The sequence below is a fragment of the Buteo buteo genome, chromosome 12, assembly GCF_964188355.1.
Source record: "Buteo buteo chromosome 12, bButBut1.hap1.1, whole genome shotgun sequence".
In the NCBI taxonomy this organism is placed as follows: Eukaryota; Metazoa; Chordata; class Aves; order Accipitriformes; family Accipitridae; genus Buteo; species Buteo buteo.
This window is the reverse complement of record NC_134182.1, coordinates 37,972,446-37,998,399: the sequence shown is the minus strand read 5'-3', so window position 1 is coordinate 37,998,399 and position 25,954 is coordinate 37,972,446. Positions and strand designations below refer to the sequence as shown.

Here is a 25,954-nt window from a genome sequence, read left to right as displayed (position 1 = left end):
GGGAAGGAGGCCAGAGAGGAGGGAGAGCCCAGTCTCATTTGCCAGACCCCCGGGGAGCAGACAGAGACCACTGCAGACCTGCTAGAGAGACCCTCAGGATGACCACTCATCCAGGCGGACCTAAGGAGATGCTGGTTAAAAACCCTTCACCAAACGGAGTGTCCTGCCCATCTGAACATGCTGGCAATGGGCTACATGGAAAAATAAACCTCAGGCAGAGCCGGCTGGTTGACTTGCACGACACGGGGAGGCACGAGGACGGAGACGGGAGGCTGGAGACGGGAGGGCAGCACAGACGGGGGATGCAGCACCGTGTCGTCCCCAGCCACGTGCAGACGGGGTGGCCGGGCTTGGTGTGAAGGTGCGGGCTGGCCCGATGGCAGCACCCACAGGGACCCGGGTTTGGTGGTGCCGGACCCACCAGGTACCCGGGCAGTCCCGCTGTCTGCGTGACGGGGTGGGAAGCACACAGGGGAAACATCGGGACACACACACACACAGAGCACAAAACCTAGCCGGCCCCGCTGAGTATTTTTCCATGGCTTGTCGCACCAGAAACACAGCAGAAACAAGAGAGCCCAGAGTTTTGTTTTCCACCGCCGGGGACTGACGGTCCGAGGAAACACCCCGCCGGGCGTTCTTCCGATTACCTTTTGCCAGAGGTCTGGTGACAGTGAGCCACGCAGACTGGTTGGCCTCGCCAATATAATTGGAAACCTTACAAACATACTCCCCGCTCTCCGCCTCTGTCACATTATACAGGGTCAGCACCTCCGCATCAGAGCTATTAATCCCCGAGTGCTGGAACAGACCAACAACATGGAGTCACATTGACGCGGTCAGAAACGGGCAGCGCCCGGAGCATCAGCACCGGCTCTGCCGGCGCGGGGGGCTGCTCCCCCTCCCCGGTACCCGCTGCCGGGTGGGAGGGATGGGGCTGTGCACGGGGATGGGGGTCACGGGAGACAGGGGCAGACAGTCACGGGGCTGTAATCCTGCAAGCCGGCCAGGAGCACGGCTGGGGACGGCTGCGAGCTCCGGGAGTTTGCACAGCAGCCGGTTTGCTCGCTGGGAGCTGGACCGCTGGTGTGTGCAGAGGGAGCCGCTCGTGCTGGGACAGATCAGGGGCTCAGCTCCCCACCTCCAGCGCCATTCTCGCTCTCCGGGCTAGCCCCAACCAGCCCCACGGCGTGTGCCTTTAGGGCTTCCAAGGGATTACGTTCCCCGTTACGCAGCCGAGGAGCCGGGCAGCCCTCCCTGCCCACCTCTCAGCCCGTTCTCCTCCAGGACACCCCAGCGCGGAGCCGGGCAGGCTGGTGACGGCTCTGGGGCTTCCAGCCGGTGGTCCCCAGCCGCGGGTGGCTCCTCTCGCCCACCAGGCAGCGTGGCCACCATCCCGCAGGGCTCCCACTGCCCCGCTCCTGCCCCACGGGACGGGCAAACCTGCGGGGACGCGGGTTTGGAGCAGCCCGGCGTGCGGCTTTACCTTCAGGATCTGCACGTAGGGCAGGTTGTCGGGGCCGATCTTGCTGCCGTTCACCTCGATGTGCTTCAGCCACTGGATGTGGGGCTGGGGATCGCTGTAGACTTTGCAGACGAACTCCACGTTGCTGCCCAGGGCTACCGTCTTGTTAGCCGGCAGCCCTGCCTGCAGGATGGGCCGGTGCGGGGACCGCTCTGCAGGACCCGGGGAGACGGGGCACCTTACGATGGGGATCGGGGTGCTCCGCCGCCCACCCATGGGGAAGCACCTGCTTTGCGCAGGGGTGCACCCTGCGGTCCCCCCGATGCACGAGGACCCCCGGCTGGGGTGGGCACTGATGCACCCAGCAGAGCCGTGGCGTCCCCTTCCCCGGGGGCCTCCCCCCGCAGTGGGGTGAGAGCAGCCAGGAGGGGCTGGGGACAGGGACAGGTGAAATCCCTGCGCGGGGACGGGGACATCAGTACCTATTCGGCGGGGTCAGAGGTCAAACAAACCTAACGAGGGCCCCGGCCGTTAACAAAGCGGCTGCCACTGTGGTGAGTCAGCATTAACAAACCCCTTTGTTCACCTCGCTGACTGTTCCCTTCAGTTTGCTCAGTGTAATCAAATTAAATCACATTTTTAATGGTTCATTTACTGGCATTTAGAGCAGCTCCACATGTGGAACTGCTCAGACCAGCCTTCCCAGCTGGGAATTATGGCTAATAAGGCGATTAGAAAAAGTTTCTGTCTGGTCTATGAAATTATTTCCACCACAATTAAAAATCCCCAGAACGGGTTGAGGTGAACCTTCCGCCTCGCCTCCTCGCGGACCCGCTGTGCCGCAGAGGTGCGCACCGGGGCGGGCGGCCGCGGGGACGGCGAGCGTGCCCCGTCCCCGTGAGCGTTCCCCATCCCCATCTTTGCAGGGTGCAGCACCCGTTTCTGCTCGGGGAGGGTGGGATGGACGGGGACCCGGGGTTAGCCCTCCCAGCCCCGCACTCCTCACCCACGACATCCAGCTGGTAGGTGTGGTTGATGCTCCCGTATTTGTTCTCCACGATGCACGTGTAGTTGCCCTTATCGGACGGCACCACCGAATCCATGATGATGCTCCAGGTTGCGTAGCGGACCTGGGGGCACGGGGATGACGACAGAGCCCGTTACGTGCGAAGCGCCGTCGGGCTGGAGCACACCAGCCCTCGTTCCCATTCACGTCAGAGCTGGCTCAGCCCCCCCCCCCGGCCCCCGCCGTATAGGCAGGACATAAATCTCCCTTTGAGGTCACCTTTCCCCTTTCCTACAGAGGGACCGTAATTGCTCCCAGCTGTCCCAGGACAGCCTCGCCACGGAGCCAACTGCGCCGAGAAGCAGATGTTGCGAGCTGAGCGTGATGGGCTCGCCCGGTGCGCAGGGACACCCCTCTCTGCTGGCCCCAGCGTGCGGAGGGAACAGACCGGCATTGTTCCCCTGCCGCTGCCGTCCGGGAAGAGCTGCTTCCCCCGGCTGGCCCCGGGGCTCGGACCCGTGCTGCTCCCCACGGCCAGCCCCGCCGGCCGAGAGGTCACCGTGCCGGTCAGCAGGCAGGGCGCAGCCTGGGCTTTTTACACCGTGCACCCGGGGCACCTCCGTGGGTGTTGCTGACCCAGGCGTGTTTCATCTGGGACGGGTCCCGGCGGCTCAGCTGGGCTGCCAGCGTTCCCCAGGTCCCTCCTGGCCACCGGGCACAGGGACGGCTTTCCTACGCCCAGCCCCTGCCGCTGCCAGCTCTGGCTGTGGCTCCTCCTGGCAAGACATCCCTAAGCCCTGCTCCCTGCCGGGACGGCCGCATTCCTCCTCCCTACTGGAAACTGGTTATTTCCACAGTCCTGCATTTCAGCCCCATTAGCTATCCAGGGCATCGTGCTGTCACCGTCCGGGGAGCCGCGGTGCTGCCAGCAGCCCCTCTCCTCCCTGCCTGTGAGCCCGCATCCCTCTCCGGGACGTGCTACACGGAGCCCAGAGCCGTGACGTGGCCGCATTCCTGCTGCGTGTCCCTGGCACCTGGCTGGAGCCCGCGGCACGCAGGACCACGGCCGGATCCCATTTGCGCAACGCGGCGCACGACTGGGTGGCGAGCGAGTGCCCAAAGCCGTGGCCCCGCAGCACCCAGCCGGGCTGGCTCGGGGGTCCCACCAGGGGAGACACCCACCGAGGGGTGTGAGCCCCGCGCAGGCTGCAGCCCTGCTCCAGAAAACTGAGAGAGATGAAAAATAGGGGTGGTGTTCCCTCGTAGGGTCACCCGGAGGGGTCCCTGGGCTGCAGCTGCTGCCAGCACGATAGCAGCCCCAGATGCTGGAGAAGTGTGGTCCGCCCTCTCCTTTGGGAAGGGATGAAGCTCGGGGGTCCTGGCATTCTGGTCCCACCACTGAGGCTCTTCTGCAGCAGCAGCAACCCCACTGCAGGACCGGAGCCATGAGAAGAGAAAAGCTGAGCCCCCATCCCACCCTACAGCCTGGACCTCCTGTGGGTGCCGGGCGAGCAGCGCTGCAGCCACCTGCCCAGCTCAGGGAGCGAACGTGGCCCCCGTACGTGGGCCAGGGCACCCTCCCCGCCAAGCTGGTACCCCCGGGCTGCTGGCACAGCTCCTGCCGTCCGCTGGAGGGGCTCCTTCAGCCTGGCAATCCCACGGCTGCCAGGCAGCCCTGGGAGCCCCCGCGCCTGTCGGGGACGCCAAGACCCCCTCTCCCCGGCGGGGGGATTAGGCGAAGCCGGCAAAGGCAGGCTGGCTTCGTCCGCCACCCCCTCCCCCAGAGGTTGAGCTGGTGCAAACATGACCCAGAAGCAGGTCACTGCCGTAGGGCTATTTTGCAACAGGAATGTCAGAGGGGCCCATCTGCCCCCGCCGGGGGCTGCGCGGACAGGGGGCTCGGTGCCTCTTAAGCTGCAGAGCCCCTTCCCGGTCCTCCCCCTCCCCAAGCCGCCCCAGAGCGAGCCCTCCAGCCCTTTGAGGTGCGCAGAGCCTGCACTCGGCCGGATTGAGCCCCACGGCAGCTGCCCGCAGCATCGGCGCAGGCAGGGTCAGCGGCTGCCTCGACAGGGTGCTGCCCTGCACCGCTCTAGCCCCCCGGCTCCGGTACCTTGTACCCCCCGATGCGGTGGTCGGGTTTGAACTCCTTGCCATTCTTCAGCCAGCGCAGCGTGGGGTTGGGCGTCCCACTTGACGGACACTTGAATTTCACCGTTTTGGCGGCGGGGACGGCGTGGAGCTTCTTCTCCATCTTCTCGGGATAGGTCCAGTAGGGAGCGATGGCCTCTGGGGAGCAGAGCAGGGGGGCTCAGCATGGACGGCTGGCACGGGGCACCCGGCCAAACCCACCGGGGCTTCTGCCACAGGGAGCTCCAGCATTTTGCTCAGGGTGCCCAGGGCAGGACTGAGCTGGGAAGCTGGAGAGGTGCGGGCAGCTGAGCCTGGCTCTGGCAGGGAGGGGAACTCCCGGACATGGGGTGTTATCCAGGAGTCACAGCAGCCCTGCAGAGCCCTTTCTTTGCAAGGTGCACGCTTGGCATGCGTGGCTGCAGCGGCAGTTACCCTGACGTAGCCATGCCAGCACCCTCCCCTTGCTCTGACCAGGCTGCTTCGCCCGGGTGCACCCAGAGCTGCTCCCCACGCCGAGCCCTCACCATCACTGGGTGCCCTGGGCTGGAGCAGGAGCCCCTGGCCACCCTCGCTTGCCTTCCTCCATGCCTGGGCGATGCTTGCAAGTGTCCCCAGCTTCCCCTCGCCCCCCCCTGCAAAGGCCAGGGCAGCACCAGGGGCAAACCCATCTCGCACGTACGGTTCGGCTTGGTGTTATCTGCCTCCTTCTCCTCCGAAGAGGAATCGTCTTCGTCGTCATCATCCTCCGCGGAGGGGAGCGCGTCTGCAAGAGAAGAGACAGCCCAGCTGAACAACTGTGCATGGACCCTTCCCGAGCGGGGCCAGTCGGGGACCGGAGCATCGTGGGCTGGGGGTGTGGGACTGTGCCCAGTGGGGCGGCCGGGGCAGGGTGGGGAGGTGCGGGGATCCCGGGTGAACGCCGTGCATGCCCACCAGCACAGACAGGGCTGACAGTGCCCGCCGTCCCAGTGCTCACAGCCGTGGAGCAGTTTGGCCCCAGAGGTGATTTCAGAGCTCCACGCCGCGTGTCCAAGCACGGCTCCTCGCCCCGTGCCTGGTGCCACCAACCCCTCTGGGGCAGCAGCCGAGACCCTGCGGGCGCAGAGACGCCCCAAGCCTCGGCGGGCACCTCCCAACCTCGAGCGTTCCTTCTTCTCCGGCCACAAGCTCCATCAACGCCAACGTGGACCTCGGCTCGTGCCCACCGTGTGCCCGCTCCCGTGGGCAGCCCCGCAGCCCCCCCCCCCCAGCCCCATGCAGACAAACAGGCAACCTCCAGCTGCTTCTCCCTGCACTGCAGCAGGTAGGAAGTCACCGCACCGCGCCGATAACTCCTCCGGGCACCCCCAAATCGCAGGTCCACCCCAAACTCACCGCGCAGCCGGATAGATCCGCGCGTGGCCGGTGCACGTGCCGGCAAGCATGCAAAGGCGTGCGGAGGCAGCCTGCTCCTTGCTCCGCAGTCCGGCCCCGGGGCTGCCCCTTCCCTGCGCACCCGGGGCCGCTACGAACCTGAGACGTTCACGGAGAAGTAGGTGGTCTCGCTTCCCGAGGGGCTGTTGGTCATGCAGGCATAGAGCCCTGAGTCCTCGGGCACCGCGTCCCTGACCTCTACCTCCTCCCCGGTAATGCGCGTCCGGTTGTTCTCGGCCAGCTGGACGCCGTCGCGCACCCAGTTGATGCTCTGGACGTCATCCCTCAGCCGGCAGCGCAGCTGGAGGAGGTCACCGGGGTGGGCCGAGTAGGACTCCACTTCGATTTTTGCTTTGGGCAGAACTGGAGGAGTTAGGAGAGAGAAGAAGAGAAAAAAAAAAAAAAAAAAAAAGGAGAAAAGAAATAGAGACCAAAGGAAACCATGCTGCTGCTGCTGCTGCCGCCGCGGCTCTGTGTTAATGAGGCAACATGCGCTGCTGGGATGTTTTTGCTGTGGCACCGAGGACCGGCTGCCCCGGTGAGCCCCGGGCAGGGGAAGCCGGCGGCAGCAGCCGGGGCGGCTGCGGAGCGGAGGGGAGGCAGAGGCAGAGGCTGCGAGCACCCCAAGCAGCACCAAGCGCTTCACCTCCGCGGTAGTACCCGCTCGGTGGCCGGGGAGTTCAAAAGCGCTCCCGCGCCCCTCAGTCTCTTACTGAGCACCGTTCGGCCCAGAGGGAGCGTGCCGCGGCAGGGGCTTTGAAATGGGGGGGAAACGGGCAACCTGAAACTTCTCGGGCAGTGCCAGCTGCTTGGGCAGGATTCAGCCTCTCCCAGGAGCATCCCAAATCCCTGCTGGGCTCTGCCACTGCGCAGGGGTCCTGGGATCCCCACCACCTTGAGCGGGCAGCCAGCAAAGCAGGCGAGGGTCCCCATGCCACCAGGACCCTCGCCCCGGTTAGAGCGCTTCAGGGCAGGGGCAGGAAGGCCGGGGGGGATGAGGGGGGCTGCGGCAGGACAGCAGGCAGGGGAGCGAGGGTCTGCGAGAGCGGCATCGCTGGGAAAGGTCAGCCCAGGGGAGCTCCGGCAAAACAGGTGCCGGCCACGGCGCTCCTGTTCGCAGAGACCCTAGGCAGGGAGAGCTGCAGCTGCTCCCCGATGCGACATTTGTGTGAGGAGCACAAAGATCCTTTCTCTCCATCCCGCTGCTACGTGATCTTGTCTCTCCTGGCCCTGGTAGCGCAGACACGGCTCCGTCCTCGAGCGAGTGGCTCTCTCTTGGTCCTGGGCTCGGTGCAGACGTCCGGGTCTCAAACCACCTCTTCAAATTTCACAGCCCGAGGAAGAGTTCAGGCTGCTGTAGCTCCATAGGTGCTGGGGCTCCCTCCGACAGCGTGGGGCAGATGCAGCGTGAGTATCATCCCAGAACAAGCACCACGGGCTGGCGTCCACGGCTCTCGGTCCGGAGCAGCACGAAGGGGCACACGGTGCTGGGTCGGGGGCCAGAGCTGCTCGGCAGCATCCCAGAAGGAAGCACCGAATTTCCACTGTACCTCCGGGTCAGCGGTGGGCCAGCTCTGGGCAGGCTGAGGGCAAGAGCCGATGGTGCCGCGGGGGCACAGCCGAAGGTCTCCACAGAGCAACTGCTCTGTATCAGAGGGGTTCAGAGCGGGGGCTGGAAAATCCCAACAAACCCTGCGCAGCCAGTCCTGCAGAAACAGTCTGGGAATGTTCAAACTTCAGCTGATCCGCGGCTCGAGGGCTGTTCCCCCCAAGGACCAAGGTGCTCGGCAGGCTCACAGCCCGCAGGCACTGTACTCTGGCCACTGGGACAAGAGCAAAGCCACAGCTCTCCCTTGAGACCCATGCAGCCCCCAGGCAAGGAGCACAGCAATTTGCAAAATAGCAGCTGATTACAAATGCCCGCAGCATCCGAGCACACGTTGGAGGGGCTGTCTCACTGCAGAACTAACACATATTATCACCCTTGATGCCCACCGTGCCAGACAAGTGCAACCTCTTCCCCGCATCCTCTGCGCACACCCCTGAACAGCCATGGAGCAGCTTGTCCTGGGTCCATCAGCTGCCGAAAGCTGGCACAGTGTCCCTGCCTGCACTTAACCCTCCTGGTCAAACATTCCCCTGAGCTGAGCCAGCGCAGGCAGGGAGCGCAGGCTGGCAGCGAGCAGTGCAGGGCTGGGACCGTCAGCAAGGCACCGCTCCTCCCAGGACCCACCAGTGGCTCCGTACTGCCAGAAATGAAAGCTGAGCTCTTCAGAAACTCTCATGTACCGCATCGTGATCTGCACTTCACTTTCTGGCCACTTTTCCTTGTACTGATGAGAAGCTTCATGGGGAAAACATCTACGAGCAGCTCCAGAGTTTCTCCTTTTTCTTTTGCTTAGCACTTGAAGGAAAACAGTGTGCTGGGGAAGAATTTCGCTTGACCAAAAGCCAGGGCTCCACATCCATCAATAAGAGGTTACATAGCATTTTAACATGGAAGGTGAAGACTGGTGGGAGTCCCTTAGGTGGCAGGGGAAAGGTCATGCTTTTGCAATCCTGTTTTCCCCCCTGGTTTTCTCTGGCAGCCTCGCAGGACGGGCACTTCTAGTAGCTCTGATGTGTGCTTCAAGTGATTAGTCACAGGCATCTTCCAACACACACAATGCAGCAGTGATGTCCCGTCGCCGTCTGCCTGAACACCACGGGACTCGGTAACACAACGTCCTCCTGTCCGTCCTGACTCCCTTCTCAAACAGAGCAAGGTCAGCGAGTGATAAAACAGCCACGAAAACCCAAACCAACATAAAACGCGGAGCTGCAGCCACAGCCGTATCTGCCCTTATCTCGTTCAGGTCTGCCCTTCCCCACGCACCAACAAACTTATTTCTTATCGAACAGGATAACCTGCAGAAGGTGGCTGGAGCTGCAGAGGACCCCCACCGCCCACGAATGTCCTTCAATGTCCCTGTCGCCTGGCCCTGGCCACCCACACGCCAGCACACGAGGAGCCATGCGCTGGTCTGGGGTCCGGCGTCCCACGGCCACGGTGCCGAGGTCCGTTGGGTGCTGCTGGACCTGCGGGGTCCCACCACGCTGCAACTGAACCGATGCTGGGCCAGGATCAGTTCTAGCCAGCAAAACACTGCTGGGATCCAAGAGCTGGTACAGGTCACCTCCTCATCGAGCCTGCCCTAGGGACCATGGAACTGCCACCATCAACTCGCCTGGAAAGATCTGTAGGAAAAACCTGCCCATGTTGGTGCAGGGAGGGAAGCTCCTGCCAGCCCTGTGCTCCACAAACACCTCTCGGCTGGACCTGCAGACTGGGGAGTGGGCGGCCTGGGGGTAGAAAAGAAATTTGGAGGGAGGGAAAACTTCGAGCCACCCCAGTCCGACGCTGAGGCTCGGGCAGGTCCCTTCCCATGGGCACAGCATCGCACGGGTCCCCGGGAACCCCATGCAAGTGCCACCGCTCCTTCAGGCCATCGAGCCGCAGGCTCTGCTGTGCCAAGGAGCCCGGGCAGGCGGGGGCCGGGGTCCGCCGGCGTGTGGCCAGATCGCCTTTCAAAGGCAGCAGCCCCCTCCGCCAGCCCCTCCGAGTCAGAGGCTGTTTTGCATTAACAGCATGACCAGGGAGGCGCGGAGGCATCGAGTGTGATGGACGGGAGAGGGGAGGCAGAGGGCAAGGCAGGATCCTGCCCTTTGGTAACCCAAAGCACATCTCTGGCACTCAGGGATAAGGCGGAAAACGCAGCATGGTGGGAACAGCCCGAAAACAAATTCACAGGCTAATGAGCATGTCCAGGTTAGCTCACCCTCCGAGCTGGAGTGGGGCCGGGCGCACACGGGTTTGGATGATGTTGCTGAGGGGCGACCCTGGCAGGCAGACAGTGCCATGGCCGCTGGGACGGCAGCCCAGCTCGCACGGCAGCTGATGCACAGAAGTCCTCTCGGAAATGCAGCCCCTGCGTAAAACCAGGGATTGCAGCGGGCGCACCAGGAGCAGCGCAATCCCGGGCTGCCCCTTGCCTGGGAGCAGTCAGCGGCGTGAGCCGTGTTACCGGCATGCCCTCCACGTATGTTAATTAGGGTGAGCCCGTTTGATCGCTGGACTCCATCAGCCTGAAACGTCTCTTTCTCATGTTCTGCTTTTCTGTAACCTAAACCAAGGCACCAGGTGCAGCCCCTCCGCAGCGCCGCCAGCCCGGCCGGCTGCTCCCATCGGGGCGCGAGCAAGCCCCGAGCAGGCCACATTAGCAAAAGTTTAATCAGCCAGACAAACGCTTGGCTCTCCTCCCCGGGCCCTTGCCTGCCCTTGTGCTGCAGGACGAGGCTCTGGAGAAATCACCCGGGTTGCTCCCACCATCACGCAAACGTTGCCGGGTGCCGGGCAGTGCCCGGAGTGGGTGGAATTTCTCTCCCCAGCCAAGCTGCAGCAGCACGGCCGGGAGCTGCAGGGGTGCTTACAGCCCCCTTGGAGCAAAACAGGGCAACAGCGAGGAGCGCAAACAAAATGCCAGCAGCGCTTGCTGCTCGCTTGCCTGGAGAAAGCAGCAAAACACATGTTAGGTCTGGCACATCTAAACTCTCCGCTGTTCCCTTTTTAACTTAAACTCTTGACGTTGGGGAGGTAGCACCGGCTTCCCAGTCCGGATCCCGCAGGGCAGAGCCCTGTCCCTTCCCATCCCAGCAGGGACAGGAGCGCTCACAGCTCGCGGGGAGCCCCGATGCCCTCGGCGAGGCGAGGGGCAACTCCAGGCCCGGCGGATCGTGCCTCCGCTTGAAAGCGAGCCCCCCCCCAAAAAGTACCCGCACGCCGCAACGGCCAGAGCAGCCCGCGCCGCTTTTATCACTTTATTCCAGCTTTGAAATGGAACCGAAAGCGGAGCCGAGCATCGACCAGATGGAGAGTGTCACCGAGCGCACCTAACTGTCACCGAGCCCCCCCGGGGCTGGCCCCCACCGGCGATGCCAGGGGACCGGGGGCAGCGGCCCTGGGGAGAGAAGCGGCACGGCTTAACCCCCCCCCCCCCCGGTTCTCCGTGCGGCTCCGTGGCCCCCCCCCCAAAAAAAAGCCTGGGCACCCCCCCCAAAGCCCTAGACGGCGGAGGAACCCGCCGCGCAGCCCCCCCAGAGCGGCGGGAGCCGCGGGCTGTGCCGGCGCTGGCGCTGGCAATAAAGCGGCCAACAAAGCGGCGCGGGGACAATGCGGGCGGGGGGCGCGGGGCCACGGCCGCCGGTTGCCCTGGAGACCCCAGCGGGGCTTTCCGAAGGTATTTCCTGAAGAAAAAGCACACACATGCCCGGCAGCCCCGCTAATCCCAACAGGAAGCGCTTACCGGGACGCGGGGATTGGCTTCTTTCTTATTTAAAAAGCTCCTCGCCCTGCTGCCCCCCCCCCCCCCAACCTCGACGCCCCCAGGCTGGGTTGTGTTGGGGTGGGGGGATGCCCCCAGCAGCATCCCCGCACCCCCGGGCTGCTCCCGGGGAGGGATGCACAGCCCCGGTGCTCCTTCCCTGGGGAAAGGCTGCAGCAGGGAGATGCCAGCGGGCAAGGGGCAGGGGCAAAAGGTACCCATGGCTCTTCCTGGGGGGGCTCAGAGTACCTCTGACTCCTCCTCGGGGGGCTCAAGGCTCCCGTGGCTCTTCCTGGGGGGGCTCAAGGCTCCCACGGCTCTTCCTCGGGGGGGCTCAAGGCACCCGTGGCTCTTCCTCGGGGGGCTCAAGGCACCCATGGCTCTTCCTCGGGGGGCTCAAGGCACCCGTGGCTCTTTCCAGGGGGGCTCAGAGTGCCACTGGCTATTTCTCGGGGGGCTCAAGGCACCCATGGCTCTTTCGGGGGGGGGCTCAAGGCACCCATGGCTCTTCCTCAGGAGGCTCAAGGCACCCACGGCTCTTCCTCAGGGGGCTCAAGGCACCCATGGCTCTTCCTCAGGGGGCTCAAGGCACCCATGGCTCTTCCTCAGGGGGCTCAAGGCACCCATGGCTCTTCCTTAAGGGGCTCAAGGCACCCATGGCTCTTTCTGGAGGGGCTCAAGGCACCCATGGCTCTTTCCAGGGGGGCTCAGAGTGCCACTGGCTATTTCTCGGGGGGCTCAAGGCACCCATGGCTCTTTCGGGGGGGGGCTCAAGGCACCCATGGCTCTTCCTCAGGAGGCTCAAGGCACCCACGGCTCTTCCTCAGGGGGCTCAAGGCACCCATGGCTCTTCCTGGGGGGGCTCAAAGTACCACTGGCTCTTCCTCAGGGGGCTCAAGGCACCCATGGCTCTTCCTGGAGGGGCTCAAGGCACCCATGGCTCTTCCTTAAGGGGCTCAAGGCACCCATGGCTCTTCCTTAAGGGGCTCAAGGCACCCATGGCTCTTCCTGGAGGGGCTCAAGGCACCCATGGCTCTTCCTGGGGGGGCTCAAGGCACCCATGGCCCTTCCTGACCAAGCAAGCCCAGGAGGCAGCGGGCTTCTCCCCACCCTCTGGTCCCCGGATGCTTCCTCCTCCGGCAGCAAGAGGGGGATTTATGTACTGCTCCAGGCACTCCCGCTCTTCCTAGCCTACACGTCAAATGAAGCAGCACTTAATTAACAGGCATGTTGGTAGTTTGCAAAGCTGTCAGTATAAATCCACCCCTTTCCCCCCGGGACACCCCCGGCCATGCTCAGAGCTCTGCAGCAGAGAGGAGCCCTCGAGGGCAGCAGCTCGGGGCACAGACACTCACCCACCAGCTCCCCCCAGCCGTGGGACAGCTGGGGGTCCTGTCCATCCCGGGGGGGGCACAAGCGAACACCCCAATCCGCACAGGTGCCTATGGTTTTTTGCAATAACCGATGGCTTTGCCTGGGCCCTGGCTCAATGCCGGCGCAGGCAGAGTTTGCGTTCTTCTCCCCACATCGTTCCAGAGCATCTCCGGGCTGTTGCGCATGGAGGGGCTCGACAGCCAGGCAGCCCCCAGACACAGGGACACCCCCTTGCACGGCTCCGCTCACCGTGGGGCAGCTCGGCAGCCCAGGCTCTGGCAGAGCGCTGCCGCTTTTCCCAAAGACTCATATTTCTTTTTTTCCTCCTCAATTAAAAGCCGGAGTGACAGCATCCGAGTGGAAAGGCGGGAGGCGGGGAACAATGCCTGCTCAACAGGCTGGGAGGGGAAGGCCAGCAGCGTGATGCCCCAGAGGACACGGCGATGCCCCGGGGAGCCGGGGACTGAGTGGCTGCAGCAATTGGGGTCTGGGGGAACCGAGGGCTCGGAGGTCTGGGTGGGGGCTGCTGGGCTCCCCCCGAAGCTCCCGTAACGATCCTGGGTTGCTGCCATCAACAGCAAAAGTGCAGAAGGCTTCACTGCTTGGCAGGGGACCTCAAAGCTGCTCAGAGGGCTCCAGCGAGGAGTCAGCTCCTCCAAACCTGATCCCCTACGGCTCCCTGGGGCAAGGGGTGGGGAAACACCGAGAGCTGCAAAAACAAGGCGGGGGCTGGACAGCAGGGAAATGGGGAGATGGGGACAAAGCTGAGGGCCAGCCATCCACCCGGGGAGCAGCGGGGACAAGCCAAGGACCCTCGCCGTGCCGCCTCTGGGGATGCTGTGGCCGGTGACGGCATGTCCCAAGCTACAGCTGCGCCAAATAGCCCCAAACATTTGCTGCTGGGGGCAGGGGACACAGATTACAGCCCCCGGGTTCGCGTGCAATGTTCCTGCCAACGCTGAGCAAGATTTGGGGAGAAGAGGAGGCGGCAGCAGCACAGCCCCATCCTCGCAGAGGTCCTCAGAGCTGCCCAGGCTGAGCACGCTTCCAGCCCTGGACTTTTGGGTCCTGTTGGGCCTGGAGCAAGACCCCCTGGATGAGCCGGGCACAACAAAGCCCCAGGAACCAGGGCCCCCGCTGGCCCCGCAGATGGGGCCGGGGGGGAGGTTAAGCCTGCGGCCAGCTGGGCGGACGGCGGCACTGGGAAATGGGGCAGCCCTCTGCCCTCCGCCCCAACGGGGGCTCGGCCGCACTGGGAGGGGGCTGCAGCCCCCAGCTCCTCTGCCAAACCCCCCCTGCTCCGGAGGGTTGCATCCCCCTGGAAAGTATCTGCTGGACCAGGGTGGCCATCAGGGCTCAGCATGCCCCAAAATGAGCTGCCCAAGGCAGGACACCCTCCCCAGGGACACAGCAGTGCCTGGCTCCCCACAAAAACCTGCTTGGCTGCTTTGCACCCCTAGCACCCCCCAGGCAGGGATGAGGCAGACTCCGAGCGGTGGAAATGCCTGAACAGCAGCGAGGACAATAGCAGACAAGGAGAGAGGAAAAAAAACCTCTCGGCAATTTTCTGCAGGTTTCTATTTAACCTGAAGACAAAGACCGGCTTTGTGAGGGAAGGCGATGGAGGTTGCTCATGGAAATTTCTTGGCTTTTCCCCTTAGCTAGGGGTTTTTTACCACCTCCAAATTTAGGTAACTATAAAATGCAGTAAGTGCCCATTAATATTTTATTTGCTGCAGATTTTTCAGTAACCGGAGCGAGCCCTTGACAAAGGCAGAGTTCCCAAGCCCCCTCCCCATGCCACGAGGAGAGGCGGGCCAGTGATTGAAAATCCTCCTCTGCGGCGAGGCAGGGGCCGCTGGCCGGGCACGGGGGATTACTCGCTCCCTGAGAAGGGAGCTTAGCTGCCTCAGAACCGGGAGTAAACTGAAACCCCATAAACATCCAGAACAAAGTCCAGGAAAGCTGCTGCCTCCGCCACGGAGGGGACCCGAGCTCGGCCGCCGCTGCTCTCCGGCCGGCGCGGGCGATGCTCGTGAGCGGCAACGTGGGGGAAGGACAGCAAGCCCAGTCCCGGGGACACGATGCCCCACGGCACGGGAGCTGAGCCCCCATCCGCACCCTGAGGGACCCCCAAACTCCCCGCAGGGTCGGATCCAGAGCCCACCCCGACAGGCGACCTGCAAGGTGCCGGCGGCACGGCCCCGGCTGTGGGTCCTGGCCCAGGACCGGCTCTTCCCATCCCGCACGTCCTGCCGGGAACATTTTGTTCCCACCAGCCGGCCCCGAAGCCAAGGGACGGACTCTGCCCCAGCCGGGCTCCTGCTGTGGCACTAATTGGGCCGCCCTGGTGAGAACCGTGTCGGGAAACGTTTCCAGAGGTTATTGTTAGCCCTGGCATGAGGCTGGCGAGGAACCAGCTCCCTCCTCTCCAACCTCTCCTCCTCCACCGCCGCCGCCTGACGCGGCTCCCCAAACCCTCCGGGGAGCTGCAGGGCTCCTTAAGGACCCCAAAAACCACCTTTGCTCAAATTAGCCCTTGGCTTGAACACCCCAACAGCTTTCCCAGCACCATAGCCGGGTCCGGATCCGCAGCACCGCTCTCCCGGTGGCACTAGAGCCATCCTTACCCCAAACACCACCAGGAAACCTCTTCCAGGAAGAGCAATCTCCTGAGAAAAACATGTTTACCACTGTCAACCGTATTATTTACAGAAGCGGGGAGTGAGCATGCCAGTGGAAAAAATCTCGGAGATGGTCCCCGTGAGCGATGCTCTGCCCAGGCTCCTCTCTGGAGCCTGCAGCTCCCCAGGGACGGCGCGCAGCTCCGGCTATCTCATGGGATGTGTCTGTGACCAGGGTACCTGCTGCTCAAACCAGAGGCACCGACGCCAGCCTGCCAGCCACAGCATCAGGGCACGCTTCCAGGCGGGATCACCCAGTCGTCCCCCACCGAGGCCAGTGCAGAGACCCCAGCAGCACGGTTTGCTTGCCGGTGCCAGCTCCCACCCCGTCCCAAGCCCTGAGCCGTGAAGGGACCGTGGGCACAGGGAGCGCGGCTGTTCACCGGGGCACCACGCAGCACCGTGCCCGCACCAGCAGCACCAGCAATCAGCCTCTCGGGGTTTTGGTGGGAGGAAGAGGGAAGGGGGAGTGAGCCTTAAAAAGAAAAGCAGTACCCCACAGACCAGACATTCTTGGGTAATTAAAACCAAAAGGCAGTAAGTCAGAAAGTCCTGCGCGGCGCTGCCTGGTCTGTTTATTCTCTGCCTCACCGAGGGAAAGGCCAAGGCTTTGAAATGTTAGAGCAGTGCTTTCTGTTGGGGCCAGCTGTCTCCAGGGCCAGGTGACCCACTTCAGACCATCCACCACATCTCGGGGTGTCACCGGCCTCCGGAGCTTTGCAGGGCTGCGGCAAGAGCAAACCCCCAGCCTGCCTGTCGTGGGCCACAAGCCCTTGCAAGGCATTTAGGGGAAAGCAGTGATGAAAAGCGAGGGGGATGCCCTCGTCTGGGGCCGTGCTCTCCAGCCCCAGCGATGCCTCGCAGCGGTGCAGAGATCAGGGCTGCAGAAACCTCCCGAGCCAGCCCCGGCTTTGAAGCCAGCCCCGTGGGGCATTCCCCAGCCAGGAGCAACGCTGGAGCATCCCGGGGGTCTCGCAGGGTGCGTTCAGCCCACACGCTGCCAGCTAGCAAAGCCTGCACCGGTACCCCGCACCCAAATTCTCGTTCTCCACCTGCTGAGCCCAGGATCACCCCGGTGCCAAGCAGGGGTGGGAGAAGGCTTCACCCACGTCTCGGGCTGCAGATCGTCACAGGGGAAGCGAGCGTCGTGACAGGCAACGACCCCGCGCTGGGGGCACAGCCCCCGGGGCTTTGTATCCTTCTCCAAACCAACAACGTCGGGTTTTGCTAGAATTCCCCTCCTGGTTTAAAACGTCCACGGGCAACGCTGGAACCGCTCACGCCCTTTTCTGCGCCCGCGCAAATCGCTCTCAGCAGACAACACGAGCCGCGTCCCCGCCAGCACCAACCGATGGCTCCGAGGCAGCCGGGCAGCCACGCGGCACCGTGCCGCTGCCGGGGGACGAGCCCGTGCCCCCCGCCGCAGCCCCCGTGCCTGGCCCTCGCGCCAGCCTCTGCCTCTTCTGCAAGGGAGGCCGGCTATCTTATCGGCAGAAGCGAAACGCAAAGGACGAGGGAACCGGGCGTTCGCCGGCACGGCCGCGGCGGTTTGTTCGTCTTACCTTGGTCGGGCAGGGTAGGGGCCGGCCTGGCAGCTGAGAGCGCGGCTGTGACCAGCACAGCCCAAAGGATGAGGCACCGCCAGGTAAACATCCCACTGCTGCGGCTACTGCTCGGCGACTGGGCTCCGCAACTCCCACTCCATGGGGACACCGGGCTGGCCCCCGGCGGGCGCGGGGGGGGTCTCCGCCGGGCCGTCAGCCCCTCCGAGCTGCGAAAGGAGGAAAATAGAGTCAGGACAGGGTGAGATGCATCCCCACATCCCACCATTTAGCCCCCTTGGTGCACAGCACAGCTCCGCGGGTGGGACGTGCTCGCCGCGGCAGGGGATGCTCCTCGAGCAGCCCGGACAGCGAGATGTCCCTGGACCCGTGGTGGCAGGTCCCCGCGGACCCCTCCGCAGCCTGAAGCGACCCAGCGCTGACTGGCAGGGTTATGTTTTCCTGCATAAAAGCGCTGATGTGTCGAGAGTAAAACCGCTGGCGAAGCAGAATCGAATGCAGCAAAATTTCCCAGAACGGTGGGAGAAATTTTCAAATGCCAGTTAAAGGAAAGGATATTTCTGCTCTCCTGCTTTCCTCTTCCTGCACTTCGGGTTGTGCCGAAAAGAGGAACTCCCATACAGATCAAAATGCCACAAAATTTTTGAAACAAAAACCCCCGTTGGCCCAAGCTCGGTCATCACGGTGTGGCAGCTCCCAGAAATTTCTTAGTTTTCTTTAACTTCCCTCAGATGAAAATTAATCTCAAAATCTTGACAAGTTCTGTGGGACAGGAGGAGATGTTTCTGCTGAGCTCCAAAAGGCCACTTCTCCCCTGTGAGCACGCCTGCCGGCAAATGCCCTCCTGCCTCTCTCCCTTGTTTCCACAACATCTTCTGCCCCACATGCCCCAGGCAGTGCCAGGACCCAGCCCAGCACCCCTGGGTGCTCCAGGACCAGCAGCACCCCGCTCTGCTGCAGCTGACCCAAGACTTGGCCACAGCAAATCCCACGTATCCAGACCAAAATCTGATGTTGTCCATGTCATCGTGCACCCCCGGCAAAGCAGATCCTGCTGCAAACCCCAGCCCCTCCATCTCCTATAGGATCTATAGGGCGTGCACACAGCCAGCCCTATGGAAACGCCTTCCCGGAGCCGAAGGGGTTAGCCGGCGCCTCGGCCCCGCTCCCACGTGCGGCAGATCTCTTTCCACCGACAGCTGTTTTCGGAGCGGCCGTTTGGGGAGAAATCCCCCGGCTTCCACAGCCAATACTGCAATTCACTCCAATACAGCAATTTGCTCTCGTCCCTGCCAGCTCTCACACCGGGCTCTCCAGCTCGCCCGTCCCCTCGGGTCCCCATCCCCTTCCCCTGCCAGGGGACCGCTCCGTGCGGGGAGGCATCAGAGCCGGCTTCTGGCAGAGGGAGACCCAGCAGAGCCCGATGCCGGCTCAGGGTACCCCAGGGACGTACCCTCCACGGCCCTCATCCCTCCTTCCCTCTGACCGTCCCTCCTTCCCGCCACGCTGGGAGCGCGGAGCTCTGCCAAAACACGTTCGAAGGGGGACGCTGGAGCCAAAGCCCAAGCCCAGCCGCCCCTGGCCAACCGCTCCCAGCAGCGTGGACGCGAGCAAAGCCCCGCGCTCCACCCCCGCGACACATCTGCAACTCCGCAGAAGCCTGGGACCGAGGTCCTGACACTGGCCGCCGTCAAATTGTCCCACTGAGCTTTGCCGAAGAGCTCGCCGGCGAGATCCCTGCCCAGTTAATTGCACAACCCGAGCACGGCCGTGCTGCTCCGGCCAGGGTGCTGCTGGCGGCAGATGCTCCGGGGAGAAGTGCAAGGACCAGGGCGTGGACAGGATGATACCATCGCCGAAACCCTCCTCGAGGCTCCGGCAGCCAGAGGCCGGAGCACCTCCCCGGGGCGCAGCCGTTCCTCCGTGCCCCGTAGCCCTTGCTGAGTATCCCGAGCTCACCCCGTTCCTTTCCCGACCGACTGACGCTCCCCGAAGCCCCGCGCCGAGCTGTTCCCAACCTGCCATGTGAAGAAGCGCTTCCTTTTGCCATAAGGCGCCCGTTTAAAGTATGTGCTGTTAAAAACAGTGAGTAATAATCGTAGTGAGTAATAAGCCGCTACTCATCTTCCCCACGCACTCGGTCCGTCGGAGCTCCGGACACCCTGGTCGCTGCCTCTCCCCTTCCAGCGAGGGAGCGAGACCTTTCGTTCCCCTTGCCTGAAGCACCGGATTTTCCCTGCGGATGGGCTGAGCCGCTGCCAGAGCCAGCCCCACAGGGCTCCTGTTTAACACCGGGGAGCTCAGACCCCCTGAACAGCCTCTGCAGCCCAAGAAAACCCAGCCAGGGTGCAGGTCTGGGGGCTCTGGCTGCCTTCTCCCTGCCCCAACTGCTCCGGCTCTGGCCGGCGCAGGAGCATTTGGGACCCAAAGTATTGACACAAGCGGTCGGGCAGGGAAAAGCGGCACCCAGCAAACACCGGCGTTATCTCCAAGCGCCAGCGCTCCCAGGCGCCAGGCAGCGTGCTTTAAAATAGTTATTGAATGTTAACAATTTATCAGGGTTTGGAAGGGGGAGGTGGAATTCTTCGTGGAAAAAAAAAAAAAAAAAGTCTTCTGGTATTTCTGGAAATTATTTTCTGTCTCTAAGTGGTTTTGTTTATCGACAGCACATGCTCCCCGGAACATGCCCTAATGCGGAGCGTCTGCGTGGGCCTCCCGAGCCGGCCCCGAGCCGAGGGGAGGGAGGGATGGAGGGATGGAGGGAGGGGAGCGCAGCGCCTCCAGAAATGGCAGTTCCTGAAAAATGAGTCAGTGCTGGCTCGGCGCACAGCAAAGCCCTTCTCCAGATACACCTCAGAGCGAGCGCCTTCCAGCTGATTCAGGGGCTCGACAGCAGCATATTTCCATGGCATACGGATCGCTCGGCAGCGAAGAACTGCCCCGCATCTGGGAGAGTCACTGGGAGGGAGAGGGAGGGAGGGAAGGACGCGTGCCAAGATCCAGAGGGAGTGCACGATGCTCGATGCTCGGCTCCCCGGGGCAGAAAGGGAGGTCGCAGCAGCTACGGCTTTGCTAAAAGGCAAACAGGTGTAGGGCAGGGACGCATCCTGCACATGGGGGTCAAACCAAGCGTCCTGCCTGCTCAGCAGCACCCTAGGAAATCCTGCTGTTCAGAGAGGAGTGGATGCTGGAGGGAAGAGCCAGCAAAGACCCTTCTCTCCTTCCCAGGGGAAAAGGGAGCCCCGGAGCCTGCCCCTGCCCCCCCGGGGCTCCTCTGCACCCACTCGGCAAGGAGGTGAGAAAGCGGGGGGGAGTGCTCCTACCTGTGCAAACAACGGCATGGGTCTTCTCCGTGTTTATACAGCTTTTATATAAATCCCAACAGGAAACCATATGCTGGGGAGGACGGCAGCTCGAGCAGGGTGGGTCACCGGCTCCTGCCGGGCACCGTCCCCGCTCCCCACGGCCCCGGCACACTGCAATTTACTGCTCAGGGGTGGATTCAAACAACTAAAAATGGAAGCAGTAAGACAGGAGCCAGGGCTAACTGCCCCTCAGAGATCTGCCTGCGAGGCTGCAATTACAACTGGCCATTACACCCACGGAGCTATTTCGGAGCGGTGACGGACACCCCTGTGCCCACCTGAGCACCCTCCTGGGGCGCACGGTCCCGGCACGCCCGCGCGTCGGGGAAGATGCTCTCGTGCCGCCTTCGTACAGCCGTGCATTCAGGTGAAGCAGCCTCTTGCAACCTGTCTCCCTGGTTGTCCTCGGGGACCCCGAGGGCTGCACTTTTGCCTCTCGCCTCTCCCACGCCCGTGAGTCACCAGGCTGAGCTGTCCCGGGGACACGGCACAAGATGGGACCTTCCACGCTCAGGCGGCAGCCTGCGCTGAACATTTGTGAGCTGAGTGTAGCGGGGAAGCCCCTTCCAGTCCCACAGCTCATCCCCAGGAATGCATCCAAGGTGCCAAAAGCAGGAGCCGGTGCTGGAGCAGGGTGCCCGGCTGGGGCACCGGGAGGGGGTCAGAGCCCAGGCTCAGCCTGGGGTTTCCCGCGCTGCTGTGCCGTCCCGCAGGGGAGCCCTGGATCTGATCTCCCCGGTCGGCTCGGTGGGACTGGGTGGCTCTGGAGCGGGGCAGCTTGGCCTCCGCTCACGCAGCCGCCACCATCCCGTCGGAGCAGAGCTGGCCCGTGCAGCATCCACCACGTCAGAGCGTCCCGGAGGCAGGCGAGCGCCGGGGTGCCTCGGCGCCAGCAACCGGCGTGTAACGCAGGAGGCAGAAAAACAACAGGGCAAGGCCAAATACAACAGGGAGAAGAGGCTGAGCTCGGCTCCCAGGTCTGCAAGGCTTCAGGAGAACCGTGGTGGGGGGGCTGCAGCCAGCTCAGGGCCACACGTCCCTCGGGGTGGAGAGGTGGTGACTTCCAGCGGGAGACCTTGCCTGGCACAGATGCCCTCCAGCTCCAAAACACGGAAAGGAGACTCAATTTTTCTCTGAGGCTCAACACAAGCAGCCCTCCAGGCGCCCTTGGGGAAGAAGGGCACGCCAAAGGCAAAATTCGCGGGTGACAGGGAGAAAAAGCCTTTCCCTCGCCCAGCGCTCCTTGCCCCAGCCTGCGGCTCAGGTCAGGAACTAAGTATTTGCTGAAATAAAAAGCAAACACAACTGCAAATGTAGCTATAGGGAAAAACTATAATGCTTAAAGCAGACGCATGCTTGGAAAAATAAATATCCAACTGTGCAGCACACATACTGCGTTAACCCTTCCCAGCCATACGTGCTGCAGCCTGCCGAGAGGCCCTTACAGCTACCAGGGTATCTCTAACCGCTGAGTTCACTGCACGCTGTGGGCATCCAGTGGTGAGGGAGCTTGGCACGTGGGGCAGGAGGGATGGGGAAAGACCCAGCCTCATCCACAGGTGTCTGTAAAACCAGTTCAGTTTCAGAAGCATCCTCAAATTCAGGGATCCCTACCCGAGGGCTTGATTTTCAGACCTGCTGAGCATCCATTGATACCCGCAAATCTCCACCCGGCTGGTACCACCGACTGTTCTGGGAGGGGACTGGTCGAGGACAGGGACACTGGGACACAACCACAGCCTGCCATCATCTGGAAGAGGCAGAGGCCTGTTATCCAGCCTGGGAGGGGGCTGGATGGGGTCTTCACTACATTCAGCTCCTCCGAGGAAAGCTGCTGGGAGGCGAAGGACACACATTTCTCCAGCAAACATATCCCCAACTGTTGGCCTTTGCCTTCGTGCCCAGAAGCAGAAGGTCCCCAATGGGGGAGAAAGCTGAATTACTGGGATGGGATGAGCATCTGCGACCCAGCCCCAGTCGAGTGGCCCTTTCTAGCGGCCAGGGCTTGGGGGGCCAGAGCAACAGAGGGAAACCAGCTGGGGCTGGGGGCAATACAGCTCCCTAGGTCGGTTTATGTTTTTAGGTAGATAAATAAACAGGGAGCTCCAGTTCACACCTCAAAGCAACCTGGGCTCCTTCCCAGCACGGCTGGGGCAGGCACCTCCCGCGCAGCAAAGCCCGGAGCCAACGAACGCGCACATGGGCTGCTTTTGCAACGGTGCTGCTCCTGCCTTCGCCCCACCAGGGCAGGGACTATTTATTTTAATCCTCTCTGAGCAACACAACGAAAAGGCAACAGTGCATGCCAGCCACCACAGAGATTAAGGGAGGAAGCGCTCCTGTGTGTGGGAAAATGGCTGCTAGCCAGAGCAGGGGTCTGCGGGGTCCACGCTCCTGCAGCATCCCCAGGGCTGGGCAGGGTGGCTGCCCCCCCCCCCACGCCCCCGCACGTCCACTCGCATCCAGCTGGTCAGCACCCAGAGATCTCCAGCCAGAGCAAATCACCGCCTCCGCCTGAACACAAATCCCAATTTCACTCTGGCTGGGACCCTGGCAGAGCAGCAGCCTCCGAGCCCGCCTGTTTTATTAACGCAAGCAGTTGGGCGAACCGCACCGTTAAGGTTTAAACATTGACGGGAAGGAAGCTGCACCAGCCAGCCGTGACACTCAAGACACGGGGCAGTAACTCAACAATCCGGGCAGAGAAGGGAATCGTGAGGCGGCTTCGCTGCTCCTCGGTGTAACCGGAACGTGGACACGCTCTGCTCCTTCCTTGCACAAGGCCAGCTGGCTGCGACCGCGGCTCACGGCCCCAACGGCCGAAATCCCAAACGCCGCAACCGAAAACGCCCCCCGAAACCCACGCCGGTGCCGAGGGCCGCGCGCGTCGGCCCAGCAGATTAACCGGGTATCGCACGCGTAGTCGGCCGCCACGCCGCGCTCCCCGCGCGTTCGCCATGGATGAACGCGAGCGATTCCCAGAGACCCGCAAAGAGTTGGGATAAAGGAGGCTCTGGGAGCCCCCCACCTCCCCGCGGGCAGCTCGCAAACACAAAGGGAAACACAAACTCCGGGACCGCGTTATTCCGAGCACCTCCGTCCTCGGTGACCGCCGCAACGCCCCAGGATCCGAAATCTTCACCAAAACCAAACGCAGCTCCTTTTCCATCTCTTTCTGGAAGCCGCGAGGCTCCCGCTTGGGAACTTTTTGGGAATAAGGGACGAGGCGGCAACTCGGAGAACAGCCCCCAGCCGGGCCCCCCCCGCAACCGGGAGGGGTCTCGGGCCCCAGCCCACCCCGGGACCGGGGGCTGCGGGGAGGTTTCCAACCTCGGCTCGACCCGAAGGACGGGCTCGGCCCCGCCGCGTTTCAAAACTGCCGCCCGCCGAGCGGCTGCAACCCGGGGGCTGCAAACCGGGCCCCCCCCCCCCCGCCACAACCACACCGGCCGGCCCCGGTGTCCGCAAAACGGAGGCTCCCCCCCCACCCCCCGGCCGTCGAGCCACCCCCAAATGGGCGCACCGGGAGGTGGGGGGGGGGGGGAGAAAAAAGGGCTGGGGGGGTCCGGCGGTGGCGGAGCCCCGCGGGACGGGGACGGCCCCCGGTCCCGGATCGGGCCCCCCCGCCGCCAGCCGCGGGGAGCACAAAGCGCTGCCCCACCGTCCCCCTTCCCCTCCGCGGTCCCGGTTATCCCCGGCCGGAGCGCGGCGGCGGTACTCACCGGAGCCCCGCGGGCGGCGGCGGCGGCGCGGTGCCCGCCGCTCCCGGGAACAATGGAGGGGGAGCCCCGGCCGGGGCGAGAGGCGCAGCCCCGCCGCCGCCGCTCTTACAGCGGCCGCCCCATGGTGGGGGCCGGCCCCGAGGTGGCGGCGGGAGGCGCTCCCGGAGCCGCGACCGCCCCGACGGCCGCCGCTGCCGTTGTTGCCGCTGCCCGCTCCGCCGCGTCCCCGCCGTGCGCCCGCCGCCGCCGGACTGAGCCGCTCCCGCACCGCCCCGCCGCCTCCTCCCGGCTCCTCCCCCGCCTGCCTTCCTCCCACCCTCCTCCTCCTCCTCCTTCTCAGCGGCCTGATGGGGCTTGTAGTCACCCCCGGGGCTGCGCTGCCGGCAGCCTCCCGCCAGTATTGGGGTCCCGGGGATCCCCGCGGGGTTCTGCTGGGCGGTCGTCGCCCCCAAACCGGCCCGGGTTTGGGAGAAGCGGGCGCTCGCCCTGCCGCCCGGCGGGATGCTCGCCGGGGAAACCTGGGTCACCGTGGTGCGGGTAGGGGAGAAGGGACCGCTGCACCCCACTGTTCTCCCCAGCCGGCACCCAGCCCAGAGGCAGCAGCACGCAGGCAGCAAGTGTGGGCAGAGCTTCGGGCAGCCCGGAGCTCTCAGTCCAGCTCTTCTGCGAAGCAAGGGCTCAGGGTACCCGCTTTCTGCGAGCGGATATTCAAAGGGTCGCCAGACCCAAATCCTGCCCAGGAGCCGTCCGGGAGCCACTGCTGCTGCAGCCTCTGCCCTTCCCAGCTGTGTACATCGGGCAACCTATCACCGAGGTTTGGAGCAGGAACGCGGCAGCTCTAGCTCGGAGCACCCCAAAAACTCCCTACCTGCACAGGCAGCACATGCGCCTTCTGCTCAGTCTCAGTTGGGACTGGGCTGAGTCCCCGAGTCGAAGGGCAGAGTGGAATTTTGCCACACCAAGTGTAGCCAGCCTGTCTGCTGTACTCTCCGACATGGGAGCCCACCCCACAGAGCCCCAGTTTGTGCAGCTCAGACAAGCTCCCCCAAAAGCTGGACCGGCTCGGGGTGACACGGATGGTGCAGGGCGGTTCAGCCTCCGTGCAGGGAGCACTAGTACAGGAGCAGCCTCGAGTCAGACTCCAAGTCAGGGCATCCCAGAATGAAGATGTCTCTGGCTGGCAGTGAAAGACCTGTGCGAGGCAATGTGTAAGTGATTAAGTTATAACAGGGAAGAGGACAGGCTGAATTAGCCCTGTCAATCACCAGAGCTATATTTGAACCAAATGCTGGGCATCCGTCTTCAGAAGCAGCCTCTTGCCTGTTCAGGCAACTGTTCAGCTGGCCATGCCAAGACCCACTGAATATTTTCTTTCCAGGATGACAGATGTGTGAACAGGGAGAAGGGGGGAAGATAACACACCTGCTGGGATGCTATTCTCCCAGCAAGCTGAACATGCGGAGTGTTTCGATGACAGCAGGGCAGCAGAGCCGACCCCAGCCCCCTGCAAGCACAACTCGCCCCATGCACATTTGGGGCATCCCGGACAGCCGCTCACCCCCACCCCTGCTTTCCTCTCCCCTCATCGCCCGACAGCCGGGGGCCAGGCCGCTTTGTGCCGAAGGTGCCCTGCTAGCAAAGCTGCTGGGGGACCGGCTGGGGCACCCACACAAGCTGGGGGAGCTCCCTTGCACAGCAGCTCCTGGTCCTGCTCTCCTCCAGAGCAGCCGTTCCTCCCGCTGGGCTTTTGTGCCAGGCTTGTCAATGTTGGCCCAGAAATGGACCTTTACGGGATTGCACCATAACACCTCGCGATAGAAGGGGGACGGGCTTGCACCTCTGCTGCTGCTGTTCCTTGGGGATGGTTTTCTGC

At 63.4% G+C, this 25,954-nt stretch overlaps 1 protein-coding gene across 6 annotated transcripts in view; it reads right to left on the bottom strand.

The window, feature by feature from the left end:
- Window positions 1-24,350, bottom strand: part of FGFR1 (fibroblast growth factor receptor 1) — a 31,801-nt gene extending 7,451 nt beyond the window's left edge. For 2 of the 6 annotated variants that reach the window (XM_075043448.1, XM_075043450.1), the window contains exons 1-6: window positions 24,082-24,217; window positions 16,995-17,203; window positions 5,281-5,364; window positions 4,582-4,757; window positions 2,472-2,595; window positions 1,487-1,677 (exon numbers count right to left, since the gene is read on the bottom strand). In XM_075043448.1, coding sequence (XP_074899549.1) covers window positions 1,487-1,677; window positions 2,472-2,595; window positions 4,582-4,757; window positions 5,281-5,364; window positions 16,995-17,085 — 666 coding nt within the window. In that variant the 5' untranslated portion in view covers window positions 17,086-17,203; window positions 24,082-24,217. Of the gene's footprint in view, window positions 1-650; window positions 802-1,486; window positions 1,678-2,471; window positions 2,596-4,581; window positions 4,758-5,280; window positions 5,365-6,113; window positions 6,378-16,994; window positions 17,204-23,453; window positions 23,577-24,081 lie in introns of those variants that run through there. The other 4 variants (XM_075043451.1, XM_075043447.1, XM_075043446.1 and 1 more) reach the window with 4 other exon arrangements.
- Between the last annotated feature and the right edge of the window lie 1,604 nt (window positions 24,351-25,954).